Source organism: Trachypithecus francoisi, unplaced genomic scaffold (genome assembly GCF_009764315.1).
Source record: "Trachypithecus francoisi isolate TF-2019V2 unplaced genomic scaffold, Tfra_2.0 Lachesis_group5, whole genome shotgun sequence".
NCBI lineage: Eukaryota > Metazoa > Chordata > Mammalia > Primates > Cercopithecidae > Trachypithecus > Trachypithecus francoisi.
In genome coordinates, this window is record NW_022681470.1 from 64,622,217 (window position 1) to 64,649,754 (window position 27,538).

General features: G+C 45.5%; 1 protein-coding gene across 2 annotated transcripts; it reads left to right on the forward strand.

Moving 5' to 3' along the window:
* The first annotated feature begins 1,667 nt into the window (after window positions 1–1,667).
* On the forward strand, window positions 1,668–26,779 carry CD34 (CD34 molecule). Of its 2 annotated transcripts, none has more exons than XM_033197716.1 (8): window positions 1,668–2,063; window positions 12,994–13,176; window positions 13,771–14,024; window positions 15,385–15,465; window positions 23,630–23,786; window positions 24,038–24,090; window positions 24,404–24,568; window positions 25,322–26,779. In XM_033197716.1, the coding sequence occupies exons 1-8, from the start codon at window positions 1,985–1,987 to the stop codon at window positions 25,505–25,507; spliced, it is 1,158 nt and encodes a 385-aa protein (XP_033053607.1). In that variant the 5' UTR covers window positions 1,668–1,984; the 3' UTR covers window positions 25,508–26,779. The 2 variants fall into 2 exon arrangements, with proteins under 2 accessions (XP_033053607.1, XP_033053608.1); XM_033197717.1 differs by having other exon boundaries at window positions 25,132–25,344.
* The last annotated feature ends 759 nt before the right edge of the window (window positions 26,780–27,538 follow it).

Here is a 27,538-nt window from a genome sequence, read left to right on the forward strand (position 1 = left end):
ACTCTGCTCCATTGAATCGTTCTCTCTCTCTTTGCTCCCAAAGCTAGTTAAGAAGTTCAGATACTAAAGAAAGACACGTTACTTCCCCCGTTTCCCGTGGTCCAGCTATGGGAGACAAATGGTATTTAAAGTAACCAGAAAAAAAAATCTGGAAATGGAAGTTAAAGTGGACCAAATTAGCTTTCATATCTAGCAGGGATTACAACTCCACATTTGTTCACAACCGCACACTGGGTGCCTGAAGCAGACCCAGCGGCCCCTGGAGCTGAGGAAGTTGAGGGGAGTGGGGGGCCTGGCAGTGTTGGAGCTAACTCCTTTTCCCTGTTAATTGGGAGTCCCAAGGACCGATACCTGATTTTAAAATGCGTGTATGCCGCTCTTTCTGTCCCCGGGCCCTTGACATCACTATGTGATCAGTTCTGAATCACCATTTGCACTTTGAAACAGATTCATACCATTCTGTTATATTCAATCAAATTAGCATATCAGGCCTTTGCTCTGATTGTGTGATGAAAGAATTTGTTCCCTGTTTAAAGGAATGCTAGGCAACAAGGCCAGAATAAGGAGATTTTGGTTTTGTTTTTAGACCTGGATCCTTCTCCGGTGCAACCCAAATGCATAGTAGGTTTGAGATGGACCATAAAGGTAAACCTACTTTTATAATGCTAGAGTGTCTGCAGAGAAATCAGAAATGATCACAGAGTGCTGGTCTGGCTTCTCTTTTTTCCCTTTAGACTATGTGGCACAGAATTCATGGAAGAGGCTGAACTGAGTATAATTTCATGATTCCACTCTGGATATCAGAGCAGCCTCTCCCAGTTTATGCCTTATCTGATCCCCCACCTGGTGCCATCATCTGCCCAGGCTGGCTTCTCTCTTCTCTGATCTCTACGTCCTCAATTCAAGACTAGGCTGCCTACCCCACTCAGTTTCTTCTATTCAGTTCACCAACACCCAGAAGAACTGGTGAGGAACAGGAAGCTCAAGGATCTATCAAGTGGTGGAGGATGGAGTCACAGAAAGTCCTTTTTCTGATGGGACAGCAAGGTGAAATCCCTAGTGGCTTAGACCCAGGGCTGGAGAGGGGATAACTGGGGAGAAGGCAACCAGGGAAGTCCTTTTTCTTTAGGATGATGGTGGTGGGGAACTGTGGAAGGTCATAGGAAAAGTTAACACAAGTTAACAAAAAGTTAACACAAAAAGGTTTGCAGAAAAAAGAAAGAAAGAAAGAAAGAAAGAAAGAAAGAACGAAAGAAAGAAAGAAAGAAAAGAAAGGAAGGAAGGAAGGAAGGAAGGAAGGAAGGAAGGAGGAAGGAAGGAAGGAAGGAAGGATCTCCAAGAGTGGTTTGGACAGCTAAAATGAATACTTATAGTCACGTATACCTGCTCACTCCTGATGCTTCACTCACAACACAGCACAGGATCTTGTGAGGCTATCACTAAATGTATCACATTGTGGTTAAGTTTTACCCAATTAACGAAATGCTCACACTTCTAAACTGAGGTCCTTACAGTAGATTCCTTTTGCAAGATTGTTACTAGCTTACAACTTAAAAATAAAGGAAAGAAAAGGGGGAAAAAAATCGGAGGAAACTTGCCCCTGCCCTGGCCACCACCAAGACTGCCACAAAGGGGTTAAAAGTTAAGTGGAAGCGGAGCTTGAAGAAGTGGGATGGGGCCTCTCCAGAAAGCTGAACAAGGCGTCTGGAGCCCGAACAAACCTCCACCTTTTTTGGCCTCGACGGCGGCAACCCAGCCTCCCTCCTAACGCCCTCCGCCTTTGGGACCAACCAGGGGAGCTCAAGTTAGTAGCAGCCAAGAAGAGGCGCTGCCTTGCCAAGACTAAAGAGGGAGGGGAGAAGAGAGGGAAAAAGCAAGAATCCCCCACCCCTCTCCCGGGCGAAGGGGGCGGGAAGAGCGCGTCCTGGCCAAGCCGAGTAGTGTCTTCCACTCCGTGCGTCTCTCTAGGAGCGGCGCGGGAAGGATGCTGGTCCGCAGGGGAGCGCGTGCGGGGCCCGGGATGCCGCGGGGCTGGACCGCGCTTTGCTTGCTGAGTTTGCTGCGTGAGTACCGCCCGCGCGCCGCGGCCGCTTGGCTTCGCCGCGGGGAGGGTCGAGTCTCTCTGGGAAGCTGAACAACAGAGCAGAGTCTCACCAAGAGAAGGGACCCCTGCCCAATCCCTGCACTGCCGCCCACTGCGGCTTCCCCTGGGGCCAGCGCCTCAACTGGGAGTCGACGGGGGTGGGAGGGGAAGGGAAGGCCACCACCCCGCGGGTGTGCGTTAGCCGAGGTGCGAATCGGACTGAGATAAAGTGCTTTGGAGATGCCAGGGTCTCTTCTGGCTGCCAGAGGTGCGGAGTGCGAAGTTGCAGCCAGAACCGGGAGACTGGGGAGGAGAGAAGCAGGAAAAGTTTTGTGGCTCTTGGTTGATTAGGAAAGTATAGATTCGGAGCTGATAGATGGGAAGGGGCCGGGGTGCCCAACTTGCACAGGGACTGGGAGAGCCAGAAGTGGACATTAAGGAATTCGAGGGAAGCGAATCAGGGATGAGGCTCCAGGTCCCAGGCCAGGGGAGTTCGGAATGAACAGTCCGTGAAAAGGAAAAACAAAACCAACCAACCAAACCAAAACCTTACATTTAAGATTAGGAAGCTGAGTTTCAATTCCCACTTCAGCAACCCCACCGCGGAGGTAGAGATAGACAGAATTTGCTCTGCACCCAGCCTCGCTCGCCTTACCAAAAACCGTCACCCTTGCACAAACCCAAAACTTGTTACCTTTTGGAGTTTTCTTCCTCTGCCCCCGCTCCAAGTTCTAAAGCTAGTAGATGGGTTAGAGCACTCCCCCCACTCACCTACACATACCCTTACTCTTAAGGTCTTGCTCTCACTTTGGGGGAAAAAAAAAAAGTCTTCGAGTATAAATATTTATACTCGATTAATTTCCTTGGGGAATGACATTCTCCACCTCATCTCTTTGCACTTGGAAGGTTTGAAACTTGAAGCTTTGTACATTGCTCTCCCTTTTGCTTACAACACTCTAGGGCTCCCAATTCTGCACTCTCACTACATCCTAAAGGCCACCCACTATGGCCCTGCAGAGTGACCTGGACTAGACCTCTTTGCTTCCAGTCTCCTCTGTTGTCCCCCTTTGGGTCCACCCAGCTGGGGAGAGCTGCCCCTGGGCTGGAGGAAGCTCTGAGTGAAGTTTTGGGTTGCCCTGTTTGGCAGTCCTGGACATGTGCTTCGGAGCAAGGAAAAGCTATCACTGAGGTTTCAAAACCCTAGAGTGGGTGCTAGACTAGGCACTCATAACAGGGGTGAGTTGGCCGGGCGCAGTGGCTCATAACTGTAATCCCAACACTTGGGGATGCCGAAGCGGGTGGATCATGAGGTCAAGAGATTGAGACCATCCTGGCCAACATGGTGAAACCCCATCTCTACTAAAAATACAAAAATTAGCTGGGCATGGTGGTGCACACCTATAGTCCCAGCTACTAAGGAGGCTGAGGCAGGAGAATCCCTTGAACCCAGGAGGTGGAAGTTGCAGCGAGCCAAGATCCTGGCACTGCACTCCAGCCTGGGAGACAGAGCGAGACTCCGTCTCAAAACAAAAACAAAAAAATAGGGATGAGTTGGCCAGTGGTGCAGATTCCAATCAGATGCTCCATTCTCCTTTGGCTCCACAGCTCATGATGACCTGGTCCTCAGCCGAATGAGGTCCACCCTTTTCTTATTTCCTCAGCTGGTGGGTGTCAGTCTCGCCTTGGCCTGCCGAGCTTGGGGTTCGAGGAGCAACACAATCTCTGCAAAACTTTGGACTGATATGCTGAGAATTCTATATCCCAGCTTTGGGTGGGGAGGGATGGGGCACAAGGCCCCATTCCCAGCCTTGCCAGACTATTTGAGCCAATTGTAGTTTTATGCCCTTCCCAAGAGTTTTCTAGGGTTTTTGCTTGGATTTGTTTTGTTTTGTTAATACTAGGAGTCATTTTCTGTCCTGGGATACATTGTGGGATAAATGAGATAACTGAGGGTACCTTGAAGTGCTACCATAGGGCCGTTGCAGAAATGCTATTATTATTGTAAAATTTAGGGTGGAGGGGATTTCTGTGGTTTGTTTTCTCATCATTTACCCCAACAAATAGCTTGTTGTGGAAAGTTCTTTTTTCTGTCCCTTTGAGAAGGTGGCATGGCACAGGCACTGCAACTAACCAGAAGTGGGCTGTCTTTGTTGGAAGTGGGGTAGATCACAGAGCAGAATCAGGGTGGGGGACTCAGGGGCCACCAGGCAGCACTGACAAAGTACTGGCTGGAACAGGAAGCCTTTCAGGTAATTAGGGAACCCCTTTGTCAGGCTCAGGGTATCTATTTCCTCCAAGCTTTCCAAGGCCTGTCCCTATCCTCACTCTGACAACACCCCCAGGCCCTCCCCATCGCATTCCTCTTCTTCCTTTGGGTCCTTCGTGCCTGCTGACCCCCACACCCATATCCTGTCTAGGGCTACATGTAAGAGGGGAAAAATAAAAGGGAAAAGAATTTTATCAGCTATTTTTCCAGAGGGGAGAGGACTCCACCCTTTGAATCTCTGCCATATGGCGACCGAGGAGGAGCAGCCTTGGGGACCTCTGACTAATTCAGTGGTCCCCAGTGCTCCCCACTTGTAGACCCAACCCAGCTGGCACCACCTTTGCAGATGCATGTCTTCAGCAGCATTCCTGTTTGGCTGATAAAACATGCAGGGGCCTGGGGCCTCTTTTTCTTATCCCTTTGGCTCCACCTCCTGGACCTCCTCATTCCCTTGTCCTCGTCTCCTTCCTTCTCAATCTTTGTCTCAAAAAGCTCAGGGCAAGAAGTGCCAAACTGCAGCAGATAAACTCAGCTGCAGAGTCCTACAAAAACAAATAAAAATGAGGAACAAATTCCACTTCTTACGGTTGGTCTCATTGCCTGATTTCCTTTAGACCCTGAACTGGAGGGCCTGGGTTTACTTTCTGGGCTGGATGGTTACCCAACTCCACCCTCAGGGTACTTGGGCCTCCCTCTCTCATTGACTTTGGTTGATCTAACTAAATGGCTTGCAGTGTGGAGAACTAAAAATGAGAGGGTATGGAAAAAGAACACAACACCACCCTCCAAAAGAAAATTCTCACAGTCGCCAGGGCTGCGAGAATTCCGTATTTTTCTGGGCTTTGACTTCTCTAATGAGAACATTCACTTCCCTTCTTAGCTAATAAATGAAAACATATTATTTATGAGTTTTAGTCCCAGAGCCGGACTTTGTGCTAAGGAGAAAGATGCATGCATGTTGGAAAGAAGGAGAGACAAACAAATAGGGATGCATACAAAGGTGTACTTCCTAGTACCTGTGCTCTTGGAGCCCATCAGGGAATGAGTCACTTCCTTCAGATGCAATGGAAAAGGCTTTTGGGCTTAATTGGGAAGTAGGCTTCTTCCTGATTTGGAAAAATGAAATCAAAACTGATACTTCTTAGACAGGAGTCTAAGCATCTCTCGGCAGCTGATTTAAGAAAATGTCTTCAGGGGTCTTTGGATGACAAAGCCTAGAACCCCAGATAATCCTGCATGAGCAAAGGCAGGCAGGAGGCTGAACTGCTTAGCATGATAAAATAAAGTGAAGCCTTGTGTTTGGGTGGGCCCAAGAGACACAAAACTGAAAGGACTCCAGAGCCCAGGAAGAGCATATAAAGGGCGGAGAGGAGCAGGATATTGATGGGTGGAGGATGGAAAAGACCTGGGAGGAAAAATTTTTTTTTTTAATATATGGCTTCATTAGCACAGTAATGTCTAATGTTTCAAGGTTATGCCATTGTCTCCCCTGCGCTGCCCTGTAATCTCGTTCCATGCCCTCAACCATTTAGTAAATATTGGCTACACACACTAGCCTTGAGTTAGTGACTCTCTGGGGAGAGTAAAGTAGAGTGCTTGGCTAGCTTATGATGAAGTGGTATACTAGTCCAGACAGGGAGCCGTTGAGCCATGGAGCCACAACCCAGGAGTCTGTGGTGCTGGTAAAATGGAGGAAGAGGTGACAGGGAGAAATGTAGGTGCCCAGAGAATCTTCAAAATAATCAGGGTTCCACAGTAAGTGGATGGGGTCCAAGACATGCTATTTTATTTATTTATTTGAGACGGAGTTTCTCTTTTGTTGCTCAGACTGGGGTACAATGGTGTGATCTCGGATCACCACAGCCTCTGCCTCCCAGGTTCAAGCCATTCTCCTTCCTTAGCCTCCTGAGTAGCTGGGATTACAGGCAGCACCACCATCCCCAGCTAATTTTGTATTTTTAGTAGAGATGGGCTTTTTCCATGTTGGTCAGGCTGGTCTCAAACTCCCGACTTCAAGTGATCCATCCACCTCGGCCTCCCAAAATGTCGGGATTACAGGCATGAGGCATGGCGCCCAGCCAAGACATGCCATTTGAATATAAAACCGAAATCTCGGTACACTGGGAACCCTCAGGCCACAGACCCTTGGTTTATATATACTCACACCTCAGCTTAGCCTTTGAAGCTTAAGAAAGCATCTGCTCAGTCCTTTGTTCTAGTCTAGGATGACTCAAATTCATGGTAGGCCTCAGAGTTGGACAGTCCCCTAACATGGATGCCTCCTGAGTGTTTGCAAGAAGCATGAATGGATCACTTATCTCCCAATGTGGCTTATTTCATTCCTATAAATAGCTACATCATTTTAAGCTTTTTCCTCAGATTGCAGTGAAATTGGCCTTCCCATAACTTCTAATCATTACTTCTAATTCTATTCTTTGGGCTGGCAAAGATTTAATCTGGTCCTTCGTGACAATACCTGAAGACGTTTCTAGTGGGCCCCACTAGATTATAAACTCCTTGAGGGATTGTTTTAAATGATAATGATACTAACACCTAATGGAGGAAAGAGATCCAACTCTCATTTTGTACTCTCCACAGCACTGAACAAGATCCTTTGCCCATCACTGGCACTGCAGAAAAATGAGAATGAATATACAGAATGAATATATCCCTTCTCCAAAATGCTTACAACCAGAAGTGTTTCAAATTTCAGATTTTTTCAGATTTTGGAATATCTGTGTAAACATAATGAGATGTCTTAGGAATGGGACCCAAGTCTAAACATGAAATTTGTGTTTCCTATATACCTTATATACATAGCCTGAAGATAATTTTAGACAATATTTTTAATACACTTGTGCATGAAACAAAGTTTTGACTGTGTTTTGACTGTGACCTGTCACATGAGGTCAGGTGTGGAATTTTCCACTTGTGGCATCATGTTGGCACTCAAAAAGTTTTGTATTTTGGAATATTTTAGAATTTCTGATTTTCAGATTAGGGGTGCTCAACCAGTATAAATAACATGAATCTTAAAGAAAGTTATTTATTCTTCCTCTCCAAATTCTTCTTTTCCATATCAGGGGTCAGCAAACTTTTTCTATAAAGGGCCAGAGAGTAAATATTGTAGGCTTTAGTGGCCAAATGTGGTTTCCGATGGATGTTCTACTTTGTCTTATCTTATGACACTTTTAGAAATGTAAAAGCCGGCCATGCATGGTGGCTCACACCTGTAATCCCAGCACTTTGGGAGGCTGAGGCAGGCAGATCACCTGAGGTCAGGAGTTTGAGACCAGCCTGGCCAACATGGCTAAACCCCGTCTCTACTAAAAATACAAAAATTAGCTGGGCATGGTGGTGCACCCCTGTAATCCCAGCTACTTGGGAGGCTGAGGCAGGAGAATGTCTTGAACCTGGGAGGCAGTGGTTGCAGCCAGCCAAGATCACGCCACTGCACTCCAGCCTGGGTGACAGAGTGAGACTGTCTCAAGAAAAAAAGAATGAAAGAAAGAAATGTAAAAGCCATTCTTTACTGACTGACCATACAAACACAGCCCGTGGGTCAGGTTAGGTTCACTGGCTATAGTTTGCCAACCCTTCATCTAGAGGAAATAACACTAGACCCTCAACAACATGATGTGGTTTCTAGACCTCTCCTAATCCTGGTTATCTTCACATGAACAGTCCCCAATTTAATTAATTCCTCCTTAAAATATAACATGAGAACAAGACTGCTATGGCTAGAGGTAGCTGGTAGGAACACACCTGCCACAGTTGTCCTTCAATCCTATTGCTTTTCCTAAACTCCAAGGATTGTGCTAAGCACCAAGAGTAAAACACGTAAGAATAAGAATGGTTCCGGCACTTTAGAAATTTATATTCTGACTGAGGTGACAGTTAGACCTATTCTGAGGAAGCAACATATATGATTTTGTGGCAGATGAGTCACAGAAATAAGTATCTCATGCCCTCTGAGAAGCAGAAGGAAGGGGCCTGAAACAAAAGATATCCACTATTTCTTAAGCTTTTACCGGACAGGATAACTGCTTCCACTTCTTAGCTCCTTTGTTCCTCAAACAGCTAAGACAGACGGACTACTTTTATCTCTGTTTTACAGGTGAGGTTTACAGAGTTGAAGTAACTTCCCAAACCACAGTTAAAACATGGTAAAGAAGCCTTTCAATGTGACCTGTCTGGCTGCAGAGCCTGAGCTCTTTGTCTCTGGGCTATACTGCCTTCCTGGCAATACAGTCTGTGGCTCCCAATGGCCTACTTCCCGGCAGAGCCTGGCATGTCCCTTCATCCTGGTTCTGTAACTCTATGGATTAAGATTCTCAGGAACTCCTTCAAGATAGTCCTCTTGATCCAGGTGCTAGAATATGAAAGCATGGGCAAAATAAGACTGGCAGGCTAGGAGATCAGGAAACAGCACCAGGAAAAAACTAAGGAGGACTGTGAAAAGCAAGACCAAGTATAGGAAAATTCAGTCTCTTAAAGTATGGGGATTTAGTTATTTAGGTAGCAGAGCTTTCTGGATCGCTGAGGATTTGCAAACTCACTTTAAACAGCAAAAGAATCTTCCATTTACAAGTGGCAGGTAGAAATATTTTCAAAATGTATTGCACATGTCTTTGCTTTCTTAGAATACCCCCCGAAAAGGACTATATGACTCAGATGTATCATGAAAATGTCATGACTATGTTGCAACTCAGTGGCATCATTAATGCTTATTAAGGTATAGATATCTAACCTATTCACTCCTACCATAAATGACTCTGGAAAACTGGTGTGAGTTTTCATACTTATGTCTGCTTTTCACTTATTTCTGTTTCTTAGTTTTTAGCTGTTGCTTCTAATAGGCTCTTCCTACGTTCCAACTTTAGCTAGGATATCAGATAACCAGGGTTATTAGAATTATGTGTAAAACAAGAGTAATTGCCTCTGAAGAAGTACCTGAAAGTTCAGTGCATGACTTTTACTACATGAATTTTGTGACATCTATTTGGCTTCTTAGAATCCTCATTTTACTAATTTCTTGAGACCTTGTCTCCTCCCTTGCTCCAAGTTCACCAGTTGAGATCAAATAGGGTAACTAAGGGTCAAATGGAGTCCCTAGGGAGGCACAGTTAATCAGGATGGACTGAGAAGTAAACAACAGAAGAGAGCTTTTTATTCAACTTTAAATTGTACTATAATTCTTATAAGCTTGTGGACAGGGGCTGTTCCTCCCATCTAGAATGAAAAGGCGTGGAGGTTTCATCAATTGTCTCTTAGGATCTGACAAGCTCTCACTGACTGGTAGACTCCTGCTACTCCCCTACAGAGTTGAAAGTCAGAAGGTCAGATAAAGAAAGGCCAGTATTTGATGGTTTAATGCCATGGATGTGTGTGGGAAGACAGGATAAAAAGAGATCTGTGGTCAGTCTTGACTCTCATAAATGTCGTTCCTCCAGGGCTCTAGAGACTGTAAACCTAAAGGATGTACTCAACCTACTGTGCTGCAGTGTTTATGCCAGGATTGGCTCCAGGCCACTGGCTAAGGCGTCCCCTTGCTCCGCACCAGCTCAGGCATTTCCAATCACTCCGTTTTGACTTTCTGCTCTCCCACTTGTCCTGTCTCCCTGGTGTCTCAGAGGGTGCTCTGCTCACTGTGGGCTCAGAGCCCTGACTCTGAAGTTGGGGTCCCTTTCTCATTTGCAGGTGGATCCCGCTACTCATTCCACAGTGCTCAGCCTGGTGGTGGGTGGAGGGGCTGCTGCAGCTGGGAGCCCAGCCTCAGTGGATCAGTAGCTGGCTTGGGTCCAGAGTTGCTTTGCTTTTCTGGAACAGGCACCTCTGTCCTCAGAACTAGCAGCAGGTCTTGCTCCACATCTGGAAAAGTTCAGAAGTGTTTGTCTGGGTGAAGGAGGCCCTTCGGGGGAGGGGGTTCAAGAGCATGACATCATCTCAGTCAGGTCCAGCTTCCTCTGGGGAGAGAAAAGGTCTGGGCCAGGGAGGACCAGATGGGGTTCCCAGGAATCAGTATGCTGGGGGAGAAGAGGAAGAAAGCAGGCAAGAAGAGGAGTCTTGGAATGGTGCCTTGAGAGGGTGATCCTTTAATTCAGTGTCTGAATATTGCCCCCTTGGATGAATTCAGATGAATCTGACCTTAAAGTCTGAGTGGTGAGAGGGTCCCATCTAAACAGGAAAGAAACATGGATTGGCTTCTGAATCAATTTTATTTTGATCAACCCACCTCCTGTTTAAGCCAGATGGGAGCTCATCCTTTTCTCTCCAGAGATGTGGGGGATGAATTCCAATTTTTTGACAGTTTAGATCCAGCCTAACCTCCTTGCTGCATCTACTCAAGAGTTAGCCAAACCTCAGTGTTCCATTGCTGCTTCCCTTCATGAACTATGGCCTTCCCTTTGGGAGACACCTTGGTCATTCAGGCTCTTCATCTCTAAGACAGAGATAGTGATATTCCTTCTTCCCACTGCTTACCTGACACATAATAGTAAGACATGATTGCCGCACTCACCATTAATAGCAATCTACTTGCAGCAGGTTGCAGAAGGAAGCAGATATGAAAGAGTGAAACCCTTGTCATCACTTTTAGGAAACGCATTCTTGGCCCCAGGTTGATGGCTGTGAAGCCAAAAGTCTAACTTCCTTCTTGATCCTAAGGGAAACAAGAGATGTCATTCTACCTTGCTGTTTACCTGGAAATTGCTGAAAAGTACAGATCTAGATCCCAATCAGGAAAATTTAGAGACAAGCTTTAGGGTGGCCTGGGACCCTCTGGGGCTTTTCGTTGAAGATGGAACTGCCTTTGTGAACTACAGTTAACAAGTTCACCCTTAACATTTACAAGGCCCAAGGCAAGAATATAACAGAGGCCTACATACTGTATTTCTAAACATTTCAAGGTTGTAAGTCAGGCCAACTAAGTGATAAAATATCTTCTCTCCTCTTCCCTTGACAAACATATCTTCATGACCACTTGGAAGGCCAGGTTTGAATTTGGGATGCTCAGATTCTTGGAATTCAGTGCCACAGTGCAGCTGAGCAGGAAAAGATGGCTCCTGACTCCAGCCCACTTCCCTTCTCTACTTTCTACCCATGACTCTGGCTCACATTGCAGGGCAATTGCATGTGTGCCTGGGACACTCCACCCACAGGCTTAAGCACTAAGCACTAACTCTTCTCCCTGCAAGCAGTCATCATTTGGCCACCACTGGGCCTTGGAGGTACACACCCTTGTGCTGCAGTTCCCCTTAGCAGGATGGACTGGGAGAAGAGGACCATCGTGGATGTCAGCAAAGTGCCATTTGAGCAAGAAACGCTAGGACTTCTGGTTCCCACAGTATGATCTAGAAGAGAGGGGACATCCTGATTGGTCCTCACAGGAAGCAGGACAGAGTGTGGGCTCTTTGAGGCATAGGGTTCAGGCAAGAAACTTCTCCTTCCTGTGTCTAATGATACTGACTGGGAATGGTGAGTCACATCTGTAATCCCAGAGCTTTGGGAGGCCAAGGCAGGAGGATCACTTGGGCCCAGGAGCTTAACGTTACAGTGAACTGTGATCTCACCACTGCATTCCAGCCTGGGTGCAGTGGTGACAGAGCAAGACCCTGTCTTTTTTTTTTTTTTTAAAGGATGTATCCCTATATATAGAAGAGATGTGCAAGAACACTCATGAAGATCTTCAGAGAAAAATGAGATCCAAAACATTATACTATAATACTATAATAACTTAGCATTTGGTATCTCATTGATTCTCCCAACAATCCATGTAAGGTAGCCAGAAAAGACCCTTATTTAAGAGGTAAGAGAGCTGAGATACCTGCATGCACTAAATTACATGGTTAGTTATTGGCAGAGCCAGAACGAAGCTTGTCTACCTTCCCACTACATTGATGAGAAACCAGACCTTGTGTTCTCTGGTTCATTAGCTGAATTCCTAGGTCAGAGCATCCTAAAAGCTGAATTCCTCAAGAAAAGGAAAGGCAAATGGGTTTGAATACCGTGAGCAAAAGGATGAGGGGAGTTTGGGAATGGGGAAGCCTGAGAAGGATAGATTTTTAAGGGGATCGCATAGAGACAGTGTAAGTCTAGTGATTATTCCAAGAGTTAGTATACCGGATGGAGAGTGACCAAAAAAGAGGATACAGTGAAAAGGAAAAAGAAGCGTGACCTCTTGCACACTTTAGATCTTCGCAATATTTACGCAGGTGTAATTTTATACTTTAGTATATAACTAAACATACTATGAACACCACCTCATATTTCCACGTTGCTACAGTTTTTATAATTTTTTCTTTCTAATGATTGTTTATATGATTAGGTAATGATTGTGGTACATTAAGTGCATATATCACTTATCCTATTGTAATTCATTTAGTTGCTCACGTTTCCCTCCTATAAATAATACTGTATGAGGCATTTTTATGCATATAAATCTTTCCTTCCCTATGTCCTCAGGGCAAATCCGGTAGTGGGGAATTAGTCCACTGTCCAGGAGTATGTTCTTGTTGCTGCCCCATTGTCAGGGACAGCAGGGAATGTTCTAGATAGATTCTGCCTGAAGTCAGGAAATTGCGTCAGGTGATATCACAAGGCTGATATCTTTAGGTTCTGATTCTTCTTCCTCGTTTCCCTATAGCCTCTGGGTTCATGAGTGCCAACACCACCAGTACTGTTACCCCAAAGTCACCTACCCAGGGAACATTTTCAACTGTTTCTACAAATGTATCGTACCAAGAAACTGCAATACCTAGTACCCTCGGAAGTACCAGCCCACACCCTGTGTCTCAACATGGCAATGAGGCCACAACAAACATCACAGGTAAAAAGAGCATTTGTGTCAGATCCCTGAGAGGTGCTGGTGATGCTTGGGTAAAGCATTTAGGATGTTTTCAGACTGCTCCCCTCACCACAGAGGAAATTATACAAGTCCCTAGTATTAACAGCTTGAGTATCATGCGTAGGTCACCCTGAAGTAAATTCTAGATAATTCTTCCTTCAGTGACAGTTTTCTCAGGCCCATGTCCTGGGAGCTGATCCCGATCAGTAATGCCTCCACACCCCTTCTCTCATGCTGAGTTCAGCTTAGTGATAAAATAAGGATCAGATGACTCCACAGAGATCTCCGATCTCTTCTAAAGGAAAGAAGGTGGGTACAGGTCCCAACTGGGGGCCTTTGGCTTCTCCAAGGTAGACCAGCACCTATTTCAGTTTCAGGGCACCTCTAATACATTCTGGATTCTAGCTCTGGTTCCAACAGCTTGAAATGAGTTTGGTCAGGGATGGGACACGAAGTAACTGTTAACTCTCCAAACTCCCTTTTCTGTGTTGAAATGCATGCCCATATCATGAACCAAGATTGTGTGTATGTATGAGCACGTGCACACATACACACCCATGTTTTGTTCTCTTCCAGAAACTACAGTCAAATTCACATCTACCTCTGTGATCACCTCAGTTTATGGAACCACAAACTCTTCTGTCCAGTCACAGACCTCTGTAATCACCACAGTGTTCACCACCCCAGCCAACATTTCAACTCCAGAAACAACCTTAAAGTCTAGCCTGTCACCTGGAAATGTTTCAGACCTTTCAACCACAAGCACTAGCCTTGCAACATCTCCCACTGAACTGTATACATCGTCTTTTCCTATCCCAAGTATCATCAAGGTGGGTGAATTGGGCCAAAAATGGCAGATTGCCCCTCACTTCATATGTATGCAGGCAAGCTGTCTCTTTCCCTTCACACCTCTCCTCATCCCTGCCAGTGGGATTTGGGTCATGTCAGAATCAGCATGGAAATACACAGTTTAAATATTGTTGAGAGAAGTAGAAAGAGGAGGAAAGGGGTAGAGTTAGGTAATAAGGCCCATCCAGGCTTAGGTATTGCATTTTAGGAAGTAGAGAGTAAACGGGATTCTCAGAGATCCAACCAATCCTCTGATTCTTTCTAGTACCTATCGGTGGTGCTTTGACCAGGGCACCATTTCCTTTGGGAATATTTGGAAACTATTGCTCATTTGCTGGGGCTGCTTCTCCCAAAATGGTTAGGACAAATAACATTTCCTCTACATGAGAGGATTTGGTGGCTGTGCCAGGCACAGAGAGGCAGTAAAGGGGGTCATTGGCAATGGCAGGAACTGGGCAGACCAGGGATGGTGAGCTCAGCCTAGCTTTCTCAGCCTTAGGGCCTATGGCTGTCAACAGCTTTCAGCATACAGGACAGAAAATATGAGGGCCTCAGTCAGGAGATATGCCTGAGGGATCTGTCTGCTTTCTGTTTTTAAAGGAGCCAGGGCCAGGCGTGGTGGCTCATGCCTGTAATCCCAACACTTTGGGAGGCTGAGGTGGGCAGATCACTTGAGGTCAGCAGTTCAAGACCAGCCTGAGCAACATGGTGAAACCCCGTCTCTACCAAAAAATACAAAAATTAGCTGGGTGTGGTCGTGCATCTGTAGTCCCAGCTACTCAGGAGGCTGAGGCAGGAGAATTGCTTGAACCAGGGAGGTGGAGGTTGCAGTGAGTCAAGATCACGCCACTGAACTCTAGCCTGGGCGAGACTCCATTTCAAAAAAAAAAAAAAAAAAAGAGCCAAAATGGGAATCTGGAGAGTCCTGGAGGCCAGAGAAAAACCAGGTATCCCCAGCGTCTGCTGGTTCACCCCATTATCCCTGTTTGCCTGTATGGCCTTCCTGCAAGTGTGTGATTGACTAGAGAGAAAACAGCCCAAATGGGAAAATATCCTCCCCTCTCCCATTCCTGCACCATCCAAGCCAATGTTTACCAAGATTGCAAATAGCAACTTGCCAGTAAGCCCAGGCTAATAACAAAAGTTTTGTCATCTGATGAAGATAATGAGGATAGAGGTGAAATAGAAGAGAGTGTGACTACTAGAAATCTCTAGTCCCCTGACAAATTTTAAATTTCCTTTTCCTTAAAACTTCCTAAGAGAGCACTTGGGAAAGAAATGAGGAGCAAAGATGCTGGCTTATTTACTTTGTTTTTCTTATTGGTTTTTGTTTTAATACAGACAGAAATCAAATGTTCAGGCATCAAAGAAGTGAAATTGACTCAGGGCATCTGCTTGGAGCAAAATGAGACCTCCAGCTGTGTAAGTCAACTCCCCACCCAACCTATTCCTCCCGTCCCCTGTCTCCTTCCTCAATCCCTTCTGAACACCCTTAAACCTTCTTGGATTGCACTGGATTTGAGTAGGGGTCTGGGGAGTTTAGCTTGGTCAACCTGCTTTTAATACCCAGCTTTCTGTTTAGGAAGTAAGAGGCCCCATCTGGTGGGCAAAAAAGGCAAAAACAGTTTTAATTATTAATAAATTTTGTTATTTTCCCCTCCTCTATAGTACTTTTTCCCACTCCTCTATAGTACTTTTTAAATTTTCCCCTTCTGTATAGTACTTTTAAATCTGAGAGAGTCAGATTTAAGTTGCTTTTTGGTTAAGAAAGTCCCTCTCACTCACCAGATATAAACTAGTCACCTAAAATGTCAGTTCATTTATTATTATTAATATTTACATGTAACTCTTTAATCCATATAGAATTTATTTTGCCGTCATGTTACATTTTCCATGTAACCATTTTTCCTAACATTATTTGTTGAATGACTCCCTCTTCTGTTGCATGGGATGTATCTTTTAGCTTATATTAAGTTTTTATATGTCTTAGGGCATACTCTTCAGACATATTTTATTTGTTCAGTTTGTCTATACTTTTGCCTATTTTAAATTTTCAAAATTATTGTACATTTTTGCTATAGTATTTTTAATATCCAGTCAGGCAGATCTTTTTTTATTACACTGTAAAAAGTGTGAAGTTTTTTTTCTTTTAGAAAAAAATGCAAAAAAAAAAAATGCTTTAAAATTTGAATTGTAACTGCTCTGAAATTTCTTCATTTTTTCTGATTTTCTTTTGCCTTTCTCAGCATCTTGTTTCTTTAGCTTTATTTTTTCTCTAGATTTGATGGATTTCATAGGCCTATTTGTCACATAGATCTCCCATTACATATTCAAATTGATTGTCGCTGATAGGTTAGAAAGTTAATAGAGTTTTGAATAATTATTTTTGGGTTGGCCAGTTTTTTGAATTTGCCTATTGATTCTAGGAATTTTTTAGTTCATTCCTTTCAATTTTAAGGTGAGCTATCTTGTTATCTACCACAATATATTGTTTTTCTCCTCCTGTTTAGTAGTTATGCCTCTTGTTTCAGTTTCATGTCTTACTGCATTAGAAAGAACGTAGAGGGCATTGTGTTAATTTAAATGATTCTGGCAGACTTTCCTTTGTTTCAGTAAATCTAATTTCCTAACAGTAACATGGCTCTGGAGGAAGGACGAGGTGAAGGAAAGAGTGGTATTTACTTACAGAAGAAAACATTTTCTTACAAGTTGGGGATCCATTTAAGGGAATCACATATGTGATGTGTTGGCATGCATAGATTGGAGAGATCGCAGTCTGTAGAGGGCAAAAATTACTTATTTTTTCCATTCGAACTTGGTAGTTTTACTACAATCATCAATTGGGTCTCCCTGACTTACAAATTTGTAAAAATTATACCTGAAAGAATTTAACTTAGGACATCTAAAAGCAACCGAAATAGTGATGACATAAGTTTGCATACTGGAATAACTAAATGCAGTCTGCAAAATAGTTAACTTAAACGTGAACATACAATGTACAAGTAACATGCAGTGTGCTTCTGATGCTGATTTTCAACTCAACTCATTAGAAAAAAAATTGTCAAGTTCTTTGCTGATCGTAGCCAAGGAAAATGACGATCTTTCCCCCTGCAACTCCATCGACTTGGTGGAGCATACGTTTTGCTGTGTATCACACAGGTACGTGCCAGAATGCTAATTCTTTGTGCCTGGAATTTAGAGTTAACTGCAGAGCATTTGCCTTTCTGTTGCTCTTCAAAGTTCACATGTAACTTGGGTCACTGTACGAGAAAAGTGCCAGAAACTTACTGCTCTTTTAGAAGTAATTCCTCTTAACTCTGCTGTGGTCTTTGCTGTCTGGCCTACTTCGTGCCACGGCTGAGAAGGTCTCTGCATGTTCCTCTAAGATTCAGGTAGGATCTGTGAGTGGTGATGTGAAAAGAGAGCAGCTCCCCTCCAGTTCCTATGCTAAAGAAGACTTCCATCCACACTGCCCCTTCATGAAGCAACTCAGTGGTGGCTCATATGAGTGCTTTTGTTTCCCTGGTCTTTCCACCAGTGTTGATCCCCTTTCTTCCTGAGGGCTTCTCATCCTCAGCCCCTATGTGGCAATGCCTTCTCCTGCTCTCCAAGGTAATTTATCCTCAGCCAACTATCCTGTTCCAAAATGTTTAGCCACAGCTGCCGATTGTGTCCGAGACGCCCTTTCCTTCAGTCCTACTCCCTGTTTGTCTGATAAACAGTCTGTTTCAAAAGCTGCGAGTGCTGCAGGGCCTCCTAATTTTCCTTAAGTTGGATTTGTACTTTCGGTGTCAGAGGGCCTTAAGGTATTGATTCTAACGTTGGGAGCCTCAGGCCCTACGTAATATTCTCATGAAGAGCAGGAAGGATTTGGTTTCCCTGAATATCACATCCTTGATGTATGTTGGTACTCTCCTGCATCTGATATATGCCCATAACAGGAATATGTGTGCATGAGTCTAGCTATCCAGACACTCGTTCTGCACTGATACATAGTGAGTGCCAATATGTTAGCTCACCCTATGTGAATTCTGTAGGTATGTCTTCTGTATGTGCATTCTGTAGACATGTCTATCCCAATCACTCTTTTTTTGCCCCCAGCCATCACCTCTAGGCAGACAGGGGAAGGGAAGGTGATACCACTCTCATTTCAAACATCTGTTACCATATCTCAGCACCCTCATTAGCAGTGTGTGTCTTCCTAAGTCTAACTTTCATTCTTCTGGCAGCAGTGTCAGCTTAATTTAGTTTTTGTGGTTGTGGTTCCCCAAATAGTTTCCAAAATGTAAGATTATTTGATACTTTTATGCTACACCCATTTGTCCAGAGGAATCCACCAAAATATTTTTAATTGTGGTAAAATATACATAACCTAAGTCATCACCTTAACCACTTTTAAGGGTACCATTGAGTAATAGTAAGCACGTTCACATTATTGTACAACCAATCTCTAGAACTCTCTGCCTATTCCAAAACTGAAACTGTATACCCAGGAAACAACTTCCTGCTCTCCCAAAAGAGCAGGAACTTTCTGTTCCTATGAATTTGGCTACTCTAGGTACCTCATATGAGTAGAATCATAGGGTTCGTCTTGTGTGACTGGCTGATTTCACTCAGCATAATGTCTTTAAGGTCCAACTATATTGTAGCACCTGTCAGAATTTCCTTCCTTTTTTAGGCTGAATAATATTCCATTGTATGCATAAACCTCGTTTTGTTTCTCCATTCATCCGTTGATGGACACTTGGGCTTTTTCCCCTTTAGGCTAATGTGAATAATACTGCTTTTAACATAAGTGTACAAATATCTCCTTGACACCCTGATTTGAGTCCTTTTGGGGATATATCCAAAAGTGAAATGGCTGGACCACATGGGAATTCTATTTTTGAATTTTTGAGGGATCACCAGACCATTTTACATTCCCACCAGTAGTGTACAAGGGTTCCAATTTCTTCTCATCCTCATCAACACATCTTATTTTCTGGGTTTTAAAATAGCAGCCATGCTAATAATGGGTATGAGGTGGAATCTCATGGCGGTTTTCATTTACACTTCCCTGATGATTAGTGATGTCGAGCCTCTTTCATGTGTTTATTGGTCATTTGTATATCTTCTTTGGGGAAAGGTCTAGTCAAGTCCTTTGTCCACCAATTTGTTCTTTAGAAATACCTATCTTTAGTACCATATCTGTTTATTTGCAGAGTTTGTAATTACTCAGCTAGCTCACTTTACTCCTATTCACATTGACTTCATCTGAGGCAGGCTGCCTCCAGCCTCCACTAAAGGTCAGTTTCCATGTGGAAAACATAAGTTACAGATGAAGATGGTGTGTCTACTGGAAAAAGCCTGCGATCTGGAAACAATCTCACTTCTCATCCTTGGTTAACTGCCTCCACTAGTTAGGTGACTTGAAACAGGTCCCTTCATTATTCCAGTTCCTATATGAAAATAGAGTTTTCACCTGCATTGTCAAACTCACACCAAAATAGATAAAATGATTTTAAAAGGGGTTGGGGGAGATGATTCATCCTAGAATCTCAGCATTGGAAAATATCTTTTTTTTTTTTTTTTTTTTTGTTGTTGAGACGGAGTCTCGCTCTGTCGCCCAGGCTGGAGTGCAGTGGCCGGATCTCAGCTCACTGCAAGCTCCGCCTCCCGGGTTTACGCCATTCTCCTGCCTCAGCCTCCCGAGTAGCTGGGACTACAGGCGCCCGCCACCTCGCCCGGCTAGTTTTTTTTTTTTGTATTTTTAGTAGAGACGGGGTTTCACCGTGTTAGCCAGGATGGTCTCGATCTCCTGACCTCGTGATCCGCCCGTCTCGGCCTCCCAAAGTGCTGGGATTACAGGCTTGAGCCACCGCGCCCGGCCTGGAAAATATCTTAAAGGTCATTAAAAAAATACCTATCCTTCCCCCACCCCCATCCCCATCCCAATGCTTGACGTTAAGAGTCTTTGCAAAGTTTGAGAATGCTACTCTAGAGAGGTTAGATGGGTTTATTATGTTTGCAAAGAAACATGTGTGAGCTGATGTAGTTAGGAGCTTGTAAATCTGATTCTCATGAACAAAATGGTGAGGCTGTGTCTTCCTCCTGCCCACTCTCCCGTGATGTTTGCCCACAGCCTCTCTTGGGGGAGGATGTTTATTCCAAGCGTCCGGAGAAGCATTGTGCTTTGTTCAGGATCCACCTGCTCCTCTTGGGGCTCAAACACAATTCACTGATGCGGTTGGATTCCAGAGTGGGAGGCTGGCCGCTATTATTCCTTTGAATCTAGTCCAAGAAACTGTGCAAGGGGTGGAGGGACCCTGTGTTGAAGCCAACTGGTTGGGATGTTAAGTTGAACAACAATTCCCTGAGTTATTTTGTTTGCTGCTATGGTTTGTGCAGTCTGGGTTGTAAATGCTATAATGTACACTCCCCCCAACACACACACTTAGGAGTCTTACAGTCTAGTCAGAGAAAAATGATGTTAACAATGCACAGAATGTGATCAATATGTAGACTCTAGATGATATGGTATATAAGGTATAACTATTATTAATAATGATAGTAGCAGCTGCCATTTATCTAGTGCCCACTAGATTCTCAACACCACATTGGACACTTTTTTTTTTTTTTTTAGAGAGTCTTGCTCTGTTGCCCAGGCTGGAATGCAGAGTGTAGTATTGTGATCTCAGTTCACTGCAACCTCTGTCTCCTGGATTTAAGCAATTCTTGTGCTTCAGCCTCCCAAGTAGTTGGGATTACAGATGCCCACCACCATGCCCAGCTAATTTTTGCATTTTTTAGAAGAGACAAAGTTTCACCATGTTGGCCAGGGTGGTCTCAAACCCCTGGCCTCATCTGATTTGTCTATCTCGGCCTCCCAAAGTGCTGGGTTTACAGGCATGAGCCACCGCACCTGACTGGACACTTTCATACAATATCTCTTTAGTCACCACAACAACCCAGTGTATAGCTGAGGAACATGACAGTCAGACTAGTTGCATAACTTGCAAAGAATCCAGTAAAGAGCAGAGCAAGGATTGATGCCCAGTCTGGTTGAAGATAGGACCAGCTTCATTGAGGAAGTAGAAACTGAGTTGAGTCTTGAAGGATAGTGAATACCAGGGAGAAGGAAGTGTTCTTCATTCTCCTTGAAATGAACGTTGTGGAACAATGCGTGCTCTCCCCATCTTGAGCTTCCTGGAGATGGTGCCTCAATTCCAAATGCTCTTCCCCACTGGCTTCCTCTGCTCACCCTCCAGCCATTCTTCAAGGCCTATAGTGAGATGTGTCTGCTAACCTTCACCAGACGTGTCCTCACCCTCCTTTGTATGTCCATAGCACTTTGGTTGTACCTTTCTTATGGTGCTTACCATGGTAGTAGCTCTAACCTCTAAAGTCTCTTCGCACCTCCATTTCTTCACTTACAAAATTAGTAGAATAGCTCTACCAATCTTGTAGGTCGTGTGAGGCCTAAATGAGTTAATATATCGAAAGCACTCAGAACTGTGCCTAGATATCGTAGGCACCTGTTATTTTATTTTTCATTTCTTTATTTTTGAGCCTGGGTTTCTGTCACCCAGGCTGGAGTACAGTGGACTCAACCTCTCAGGATGGAGAGACCCTCCCACCTCAGCCCCCCAAGTAGCTGGTATTATAAGTGCATGCCACCACCCCGGTTTAATTTCTAAATTTTTTATAGAGATAGGGTTTCCCTGTGTTGCCCAGGCTGGTCTCAAATTCCTGGGCTGAAGTGATCCTCCCACCTCAGCCTCCCAAAGTGCTAGGATGGCAGGCATGAATCACCGCGCCTGGTTGGCATCCATTATTTTAATTGCCATGCATGCAAACTGAAAGCTTTCACCGGGTGGAATTCATAGATACCTCCCAATCCCCACCCCTCCTACACATGACACACGAATACAATACACACATACATGACACATGCACAGAGGTTTTCACGTGGTGTCCTATATTCAGGGCTTGATAAATTGTCAAAGTGTGGCTTCTTGCACTCAGCAGGTGTAGGAAGGTGCCATTTGGTTTGGGTAGTTTATGACCTGCAGGAGCCCTGTCCCTCTGTCTCTCTTGGGAAGCAGATCTATTGCAACTGGAGATACTTCAGAAGGCTAGAGTCATCCAGGCAAGAACTCCCCTCCTCCTCATCCAGACTCTTGGTGCTGGGGAGCGGGTGTGCTCAAGGGGAAGCCATGTAAGGCTCCCCTGAGAGAACTGGGTTTAGAGAGGTGGAGACTGTTGATTGGTTCAGTATGGCATTCAGACTACTTAGTTCAAATGCTGTTCAGAAAAACAGATTTTTCCAGAGGCAGAGTGTCTATCAAGGACTTATTGGGAGACCTGCAGAATTGCTTCTTTTCCTGAGGAATGAAACAGCAGTGGCCTGAGAACTCATTTCTCTGTAGTCTTGTTTCCTGGGGGTTTTTTGAGGCTCCAGTTTGGGCTCGTGTCTCTGTGACCTGGGGTTTGGCTAACCACGCTCTCCTGACTTTATCCAAGCCCAGTTATTTTCCCTCAGCTGCTTCAAATTCCAGCTGGGTCCTGAGGCCAATCTTGACCTTGCTTTGTGTAGGAGCAAAGGAGCCTGGGTTTTCCTGCCTTGGGTCACAGCAGTGGGAAAATACCCAGGCTCCATTCCAACTGGGAGGACCCTGTGGCCTTGTTGCAAGCAGCGGCCCTGCCCGCAAACAGGAAGCTTTCTTCTCCACAGAGACCCAGTTCTGATGATGGTCACACACCCCAGCAGTTTTCCCCTAACAGGAAAGTTGTCAGGACTGTTCAGGCATTTCCTTCTCTGCCATCTGCCATCCGGACTGAAGAGAAAGTCTTAGTTTCGATTCCTTTCCTATTCAGGGGAGGAGTTGACTCTAATTGGAGGCTGCTGGAATAAATTCTGACTCACTGTTGAAGAATTATCAGAGTTTTTCTTCTGAGTCCGAGTTCCTGGGTCTGATGGCCCAGTCAGCAACCTGGAGAAAAATCTATGAACTTCATTAAAACTGGGTTCCATGCTTTTAGTGGAACAAAAGATGTTCCACAGACAAAAATGCCATTTCAGTTTGAGTAAGGCACTTCATGAGATTCCTTTGGGTAGTAAGAGGGAGGAGGCCACTGAGGTTTCCACTGAGTGTATATTACAGATTCATTCTCTACTCCTCCTTTCCTTGACTTTTCTTCCATCGCTGGGGACTGCTGTAATCTTGAAACAGAATATTTTCTCTTAGTTATTATTGCATTATTAATATTTTCTGTTGGTCATTTCCTTTGAGTTTAACTTGCATATGTGTACATGGGTGATGCTTCAATGAGACAATTTTTTTAAGTTTGTTCTCTGACATCTTAGATACTAGAAGATATGGATTTTCATCCTTGGAGATTACGTAGGTTTTTTTCTTATTGTGTTGTTGCACATATACAGTTAGCAGTATTTTTTTTTTCTGTTGGAATTTTAGAAAGAAGGATGCTTCTTGTGAATGGGGTAACAGTGTGACTGTAATCAGAATTATTGCCTGAGACTCTGGGTGCAGTTTAGGGTAGAGCAGTAATTTCATCTCTTGCTCTCCATGTTTCTCTGTCTTCCCAGGCGGAGTTTAGGAAGGACAGGGGAGACGACCTGGCCCGAGTGCTGTGTGAGGAGGAGCAGGCTGATACCGATGCTGGGGCCCAGATATGCTCCCTGCTCCTTGCCCAGTCTGAGGTGAGACCTCAGTGCTTACTGCTGGTCTTGGCCAACAGAACAGGTAAGGTGCACCTCTGTCTGGGGGAACTGGGAGGGAGTAGGGCTGAGATTAGAGAATCCTGGGTGGAGATGGGGCATCCCAGATCCAGAGAGACCACAGGTGCTGGGGAGAAGGGCTTGGGTGATTTGGGAGAGATCCCCCTGAGATGGACTACCCTGACCATCAGAGCATCTTGTAGAACAGCATGGGAGGGTGGAGCAGGATAAGCTGGTTTCTCTTCTAGATTTAGAAACCCCTATTTCTAATTCTAGAAATTTCCAGCAAACTCCAACTTATGAAAAAGCACCAGTCTTATCTGAGAAAGGTAAGTTCTCTGAGATATGGGTCTCAGAGGGAATGCCGGGGCAGGGGAGCTCCCTGGAGTAAGAGGGGAAGTCATTACCTTCCCCAGTTCTACCGACCATCCTTCTCTGAGTCTTCTCCTTTCTAGTCTCGAACCAAAAATGGTGGGGTGTGACTGAATTAAGAGATGTCAGTCTCAAATCCCATTTCAAAAATTCTTGAGGTCAATGCCCTCAAGTATCTGTTCACTGTTGAGTCACACACAGGGGACTGGAGTGGGCTGGGCTCCACTTTTGATAAGTGACAGGCTGTGTCTTATGTGTCTTCTTTTCAAGCTGGGGATCCTAGGTTTCACTGAGCAAGATGTTGCAAGCCACCAGAGCCATTCCCGAAATACCCTGATTGCGCTGGTCACCTCGGGAACCCTGCTGGCTGTCTTGGGCATCACTGGCTATTTCCTGATGAATCGCCGCAGCTGGAGCCCCACAGGAGAAAGGCTGGTCAGTTCTGGGGGCCAGGGCAAAGGAAATGAGAAAGATAGTGGGTTTCCAGGGAGTTCAGTGGATGTCATGGAGCAGGAGGAGAAGTACCAGAAAAAGTCCTCCTGTGAGCTTACATGAAGACATGCACGTGTGCACACACAGTAATCGGTGGAAGATTCAAAATATTATGTAGCAAACTGGGCAGGGGACAGTAATGGTGCCAGCCCACCTACTCAGTGTGGTAGCAGATGATTCATGTCATCTATTCATTATGTTTTCTGGGATAGCTCAGCTTGGTGCCACCAGAACAGGCTGTTAAATCAGCCACACTGTATTTGTAACCATGTTAAATGCCCAGTGGGTGCCCCTTTGCTCAAAAGGAAGCATATGGAAGGAGAATCTCCTTTTGCCATTCTGGATGAGGGAGGACAAGGCTGAGGTCTGAATCTTGACCTCTGGCCTGTCCCCTACCCTGGGGAGGTCATCCCACCCTTCTTGGGAGTGCCCATTTTCCCGCGGGAGCTGGCTGCCTAGCTGCGGTGGCATGGTGTGGTGCCTCTCCTATGTCCTTTCTCCTCTAGGAGTTGGAACCCTGACCACTCTTCAGGAAGAAAGGAGTCTGCACATGCAGCTGCACCCTCCCTCCCATTCTCCCTCTCACCTACCCCCACCTGCCGTCCCTGCCTCCACTTCCTGTTTGGGCCCCTCCCCCATCCAGTGTCTCACAGTCTTGCTTACCAGATAATGCTACTTTATTTATACACTGTCTAGGGCGAAGACCCTTATTACACGGAGAATGGTGGAGGCCAGGGCTATAGCTCAGGACCTGGGACCTCCCCTGAGGCTCAGGGAAAGGCCAGTGTGAACCGAGGGGCTCAGGAAAACGGGACCGGCCAGGCCACCTCCAGAAACGGCCATTCAGCAAGACAACACGTGGTGGCTGATACCGAATTGTGACTCGGCTAGGTGGGGCAAGGCTGGGCAGTGTCCAAGAGAGCACTCCTCTCTGCATCTGACCACATGCTGCCTCCATGCTGGAGGTGACATCTCTTGCGCCCAACCCTTCCCCACTGCACACACCTCAGAGGCTGCTCTTGGGGCCCTATACCTTGAAGAGGGGCAGGTAAACTCCTGTCCTTTACACATTCGGTTCCCGGGAGCCAGACTCTGGTCTTCTTTGGGTAGACGTGTGATGGGGCAAAGCCAAGGTCTGGAGAAGCTCCCAGGAATGATTGATGGCCTTGCAGCACTCACACACAACCCCCTTCCCCTTCCCCCCTCCTCTCTGCCTCATTACAGGAACCCCTAGGGGAAAGATGGGCTTTTCTAGGCTACAATTTTCTCCCAGGAAGCTTTGATTTTTACTGTTTCTTCCCTATATTTTCTTTCTCTACTTTGAGGAAACCAAAGTAACCCTTTGCACCTGCTCTCTTGTAATGATATAGCCAGGAAAACGTCTTGAACCACTTCTCTTACCTCTTCTCCAAGACACTGTGGACTTGGTCACCAGCTCTTCTCTTGTTCTCTAAGTTCCACTGAGCTCCATGTGCCCCCTCCACCATTTGCAGAGGCCTGCACAGTTTTCTGGCTGGAGCCTAGAACGGACCTCCCAAGTTTTAGGACAAGCAGCTCAGTTCTAGTCTCTCTGGGGCCACACAGAAACTCTTTTTGGGCTCCTTTTTCTCCCTCTGGATCAAAGTAGACAGGATCATGGGACCAGGTCATGGAGCTGAGCCTTTCACCTGTACTCTTCTGAACAATCCTCTTTCTCTGAGGCTGGGTCCTGGCCTTATCCTCTGATCTCCATGGCTTCCTCCTCCCTCCTGCCGACTCCTGGGTTGAGGTGAGGCCTCAGTCCCCCAGCAGATGCTTTTCTGTCTCAATCTCAGTCTGCCCAATCACCCGGAATTCGGAAGTCCTGAATCCGTAGTTTTCCCTTCCATCATATCATCCTACTCTTCTGCCTCCCTCGCCCTGAGCCCCTTCATTGCTCTGCACCTCCATGTGGTCAGAGCCCTATATCAGCTCCTAACCCTTATCACCAGCTGCCTCTTCTGTGGGTGACCCAGGTCCTTGTTTGCTGTTGATTTCTTTCCAGAGGGGTTGAGCAGGGATCCTGATTTCAATGACGGTTGGAAATAGGACTTTCCAGAGAAGAGAGGGTAGATATTTTTTCTGAATACAAAGTGATGTGTTTAAATACTGCAATTAAAGTGATTCTGAAACACATCTGTTATGTGACTCTGTCTTAGCTGGGTGTGTCTGAATGCAAGAGCAGCACCCTCCACTAGACCTAGCTAGACTGTGCAGTGATGTGGTGGGGAGGACTAGCCAGGGAAGAGGGTGGAGCACCTCAGCAGACACAGGCACCAACCAGGATACTAAGGACCTTTAGCCAAATCTGCCAACTATTCTCCTCCATGGGAAGAGGAAACACCCATTTCCAGTGGTAGAAAGGCAGACCCAAATGTACTAGGGAGCTTCCAAATGGAGGGTGGTATGCTAGGGTCTTAGGAGCTGTACCCTTCATGAACACCCTTCTGAGAAGAGGAACATGCTGATCACTGCTGAAAAATATGCAAAACAAAGGGAAGGGGCAATGTCCCGTGCATCCTCTATTATCTGGCCACCCCGGTTCCCCGGCTTCCCAGGTCACAGCAGACACAGTGAAGGTCTATGTGGGGATTGCTGTTCTAGAGACCTGACAGTCAAGTCAGGGAGGGGGCTGGTTTCCACCCTCAATGTTAAGATAGCAGCCTTAAAAAAAAAAAAAAAAAAAAATCTGTAAGCATGTACCTCCCCCCAGCTTCCAGAACAACTCCCGCCCAATCCCTACCAGGGGGAAGTTGGGGAAGGAGTGCTGAGGAGCTCCAGGAAACACTCCCAAGTGTGTCAACACTGGCAGAGGCAGTTGGGGCCAAACAAAGGTTGATTCTTCCATTCTTATCTCCACAAAGCCAGACCTTTCCCTTCAGCACTCCTCCACCC

Excerpts from the sequence above, each read along its gene's own strand:
- CD34 (XM_033197716.1), top strand. The coding sequence starts at position 1,985 with ATGCTGGTCCGCAGGGGAGCGCGTGCGGGGCCCGGGATGCCGCGGGGC. Across the intron at positions 23,787-24,037 it reads GGTCTTGGCCAACAGAACAG|AAATTTCCAGCAAACTCCAA; the intron begins GTAAGGTGCACC and ends TTCTAATTCTAG. Across the intron at positions 24,569-25,321 it reads GCCCCACAGGAGAAAGGCTG|GGCGAAGACCCTTATTACAC; the intron begins GTCAGTTCTGGG and ends TACACTGTCTAG.